General features: G+C 56.9%; 1 protein-coding gene across 1 annotated transcript in view; it reads left to right on the top strand.

Annotated features, from left to right (window-relative positions):
• Window positions 1-1,780: 1,780 nt before the first annotated feature.
• WWC3 (WWC family member 3) overlaps window positions 1,781-1,855 on the top strand; it is a gene marked incomplete at its 5' end in the record, with an annotated part of 33,015 nt that continues 32,940 nt past the window's right edge. Inside the window, 1 exon segment of the mRNA XM_027766918.1 lies at window positions 1,781-1,845. Coding sequence (XP_027622719.1) covers window positions 1,781-1,845 — 65 coding nt within the window.

Here is a 1,855-nt window from a genome sequence, read left to right as displayed (position 1 = left end):
GTGTACCCTGGGCACCGGACGAGGCTAGTTTTAGAAGTACTCTCACTCCCATTTTAGGGAGGATCATCACGAAGGTACCTAATGCAAACTCTTGAGAACTTGGAGGCAGTTACGCTTCCAGGCCAGGCAAGGCCAGGCTGCAGGAAGGCATCTCTGTCTGAGAGCAGTGGGTGTCCAACCTGAGTGAGCATCAGAAGCCCCTGGAGGGCTTGTCAAAGCCAGGTTGCTGGGACCATCCCCAAGCATTGCATTCAACAGGCCTGGGAGAGGGGGCTGGCGGGACTGCTAGCCCCCTCTCCTGGGGCCCAACCCCTCTTTGGGATCTGTTTCCTTAGAGGACACTGGGCTGTACATGACCGCCGCTCACCTGTTCTCGAAGCTCACTGGGCTCTCAAGTTTTCACGTTTGGGTTTGGGGCATATGAGCCGAATTCTGGCCTCTGCTGTGTTGGGTTTGGGTCCCGTCTGGCTTGCCTAGTTTCTGCCTGGGAACAAATGTTCCTCACCTTAGCACTACTTAAAGAGCTTGAAGCATTCCACCCCTACTTTTTAAAAGTTTATTTCTTGAGAGAGAAAAGCACTCCCCAAAGCGTCTTCACTTGGAGATCCTCAGCCTGCCCAGACCACAGGCACGTGCACCTCCGGCACCCCAGTGTGCACAGAACGTCCCTCCCACGTGGGCCCAGCAGCACGGAGCGTCGCGTCAGTGCTGCACCGAGGCGGGCCCTCCTCCTGTGTTTAAAGGGTTTTAAACATCTGTCCTCTGCACCCCTCGGGACAGAAGGGCACAATGTGTTTGCCACCAAGCACCTGGGGAGGGGAGGTGTGGAGACCGACAGGAGTCTCTGGCTTTGGCTTCCCCAAGTGTTGGTGAGGCGGGCTGCTCGGTGTCCCCTGGTGGTCTCATGCCACATCACGCTCCTGGGGCTGCCGGCGTTTCCCCCCGGTTTCATGTGCCTAGCTTTACTGAGCTCTCTGCCAAGCCTTTTGGCTTCATGTATGGCCACGTCTCTGGTGAGGAAGCAGCACAGAGGCCAGAGGCCAGAGAGCACTGGGCTCCGGAGCTGCTCTTGGAGGTACATTCGGTGGTGGCCTTTCTCCGGTCACCTCCTCCAGGTGCTGTTAGCGGTCAGGCATGCGATGAGGCAGAGGGCCTGCAGCTGTCCACGCCCTCACAGCCTTTAGCTCCTGGTGAAGCTGAGGGGCAGGGAGGCGGGTGACCGAGCCACGTAGGAAACTAGGGATTCCCAACAACACAGAGTGTGGGTGTGGTGAGGACTGCCAGCCTATCTGGGCTCTTTAAATGTGTGGTTGCTGTCATGGCAGACCTCAGCCTAGGGGTGCCTGCAGAGGACCCGTGCACCTTTTTCGTTTGCTTTTTTTTTTCTTTTCCAATTTACTCTAGGGTGCATGTGCTTGCCAGAGACAGAGAGGAGAAAGAGAGAGAGAAAGCACCCCCCAGAGGGGATGGCCACACCAAAATCCCTTCTCCATTTTCCTCTCGGGATTTCGGGCACACACATATACATGCCCAACATGTTTGTCAATCTGCCGGGTCCAGGATTTGAACTGCGCTGTCGGCCACGTGGGATCCAGCTGCCTTAAGCCCCCCATCGCCTACTGGTTTTCTGATCCATCATTTCCAAACCATTTCAGTTGAAGGTCCACTCACTGCAGTTCTTTTGCTTTCGAGCGGGGGAAGTGAGTTTCCAGACTCGGAGTGGTGCGCGAGCGTGCACAGTCGGCTCGCGGCTCACTGACTCTCCGGTCCTTCTCTACAGAGTTTCAAGTATCCAGCAGCAGCTGGCCCACCGGGATAACGAGTCCTGGCCGGGCATGGCCGAGGACGACCGGGA

The sequence above is a fragment of the Tupaia chinensis genome, unplaced genomic scaffold, assembly GCF_000334495.1.
Source record: "Tupaia chinensis unplaced genomic scaffold, TupChi_1.0 Scaffold143792_2, whole genome shotgun sequence".
Classification (NCBI taxonomy): Eukaryota; Metazoa; Chordata; class Mammalia; order Scandentia; family Tupaiidae; genus Tupaia; species Tupaia belangeri.
This window is presented reverse-complemented; position numbering and strand designations above follow the sequence as displayed.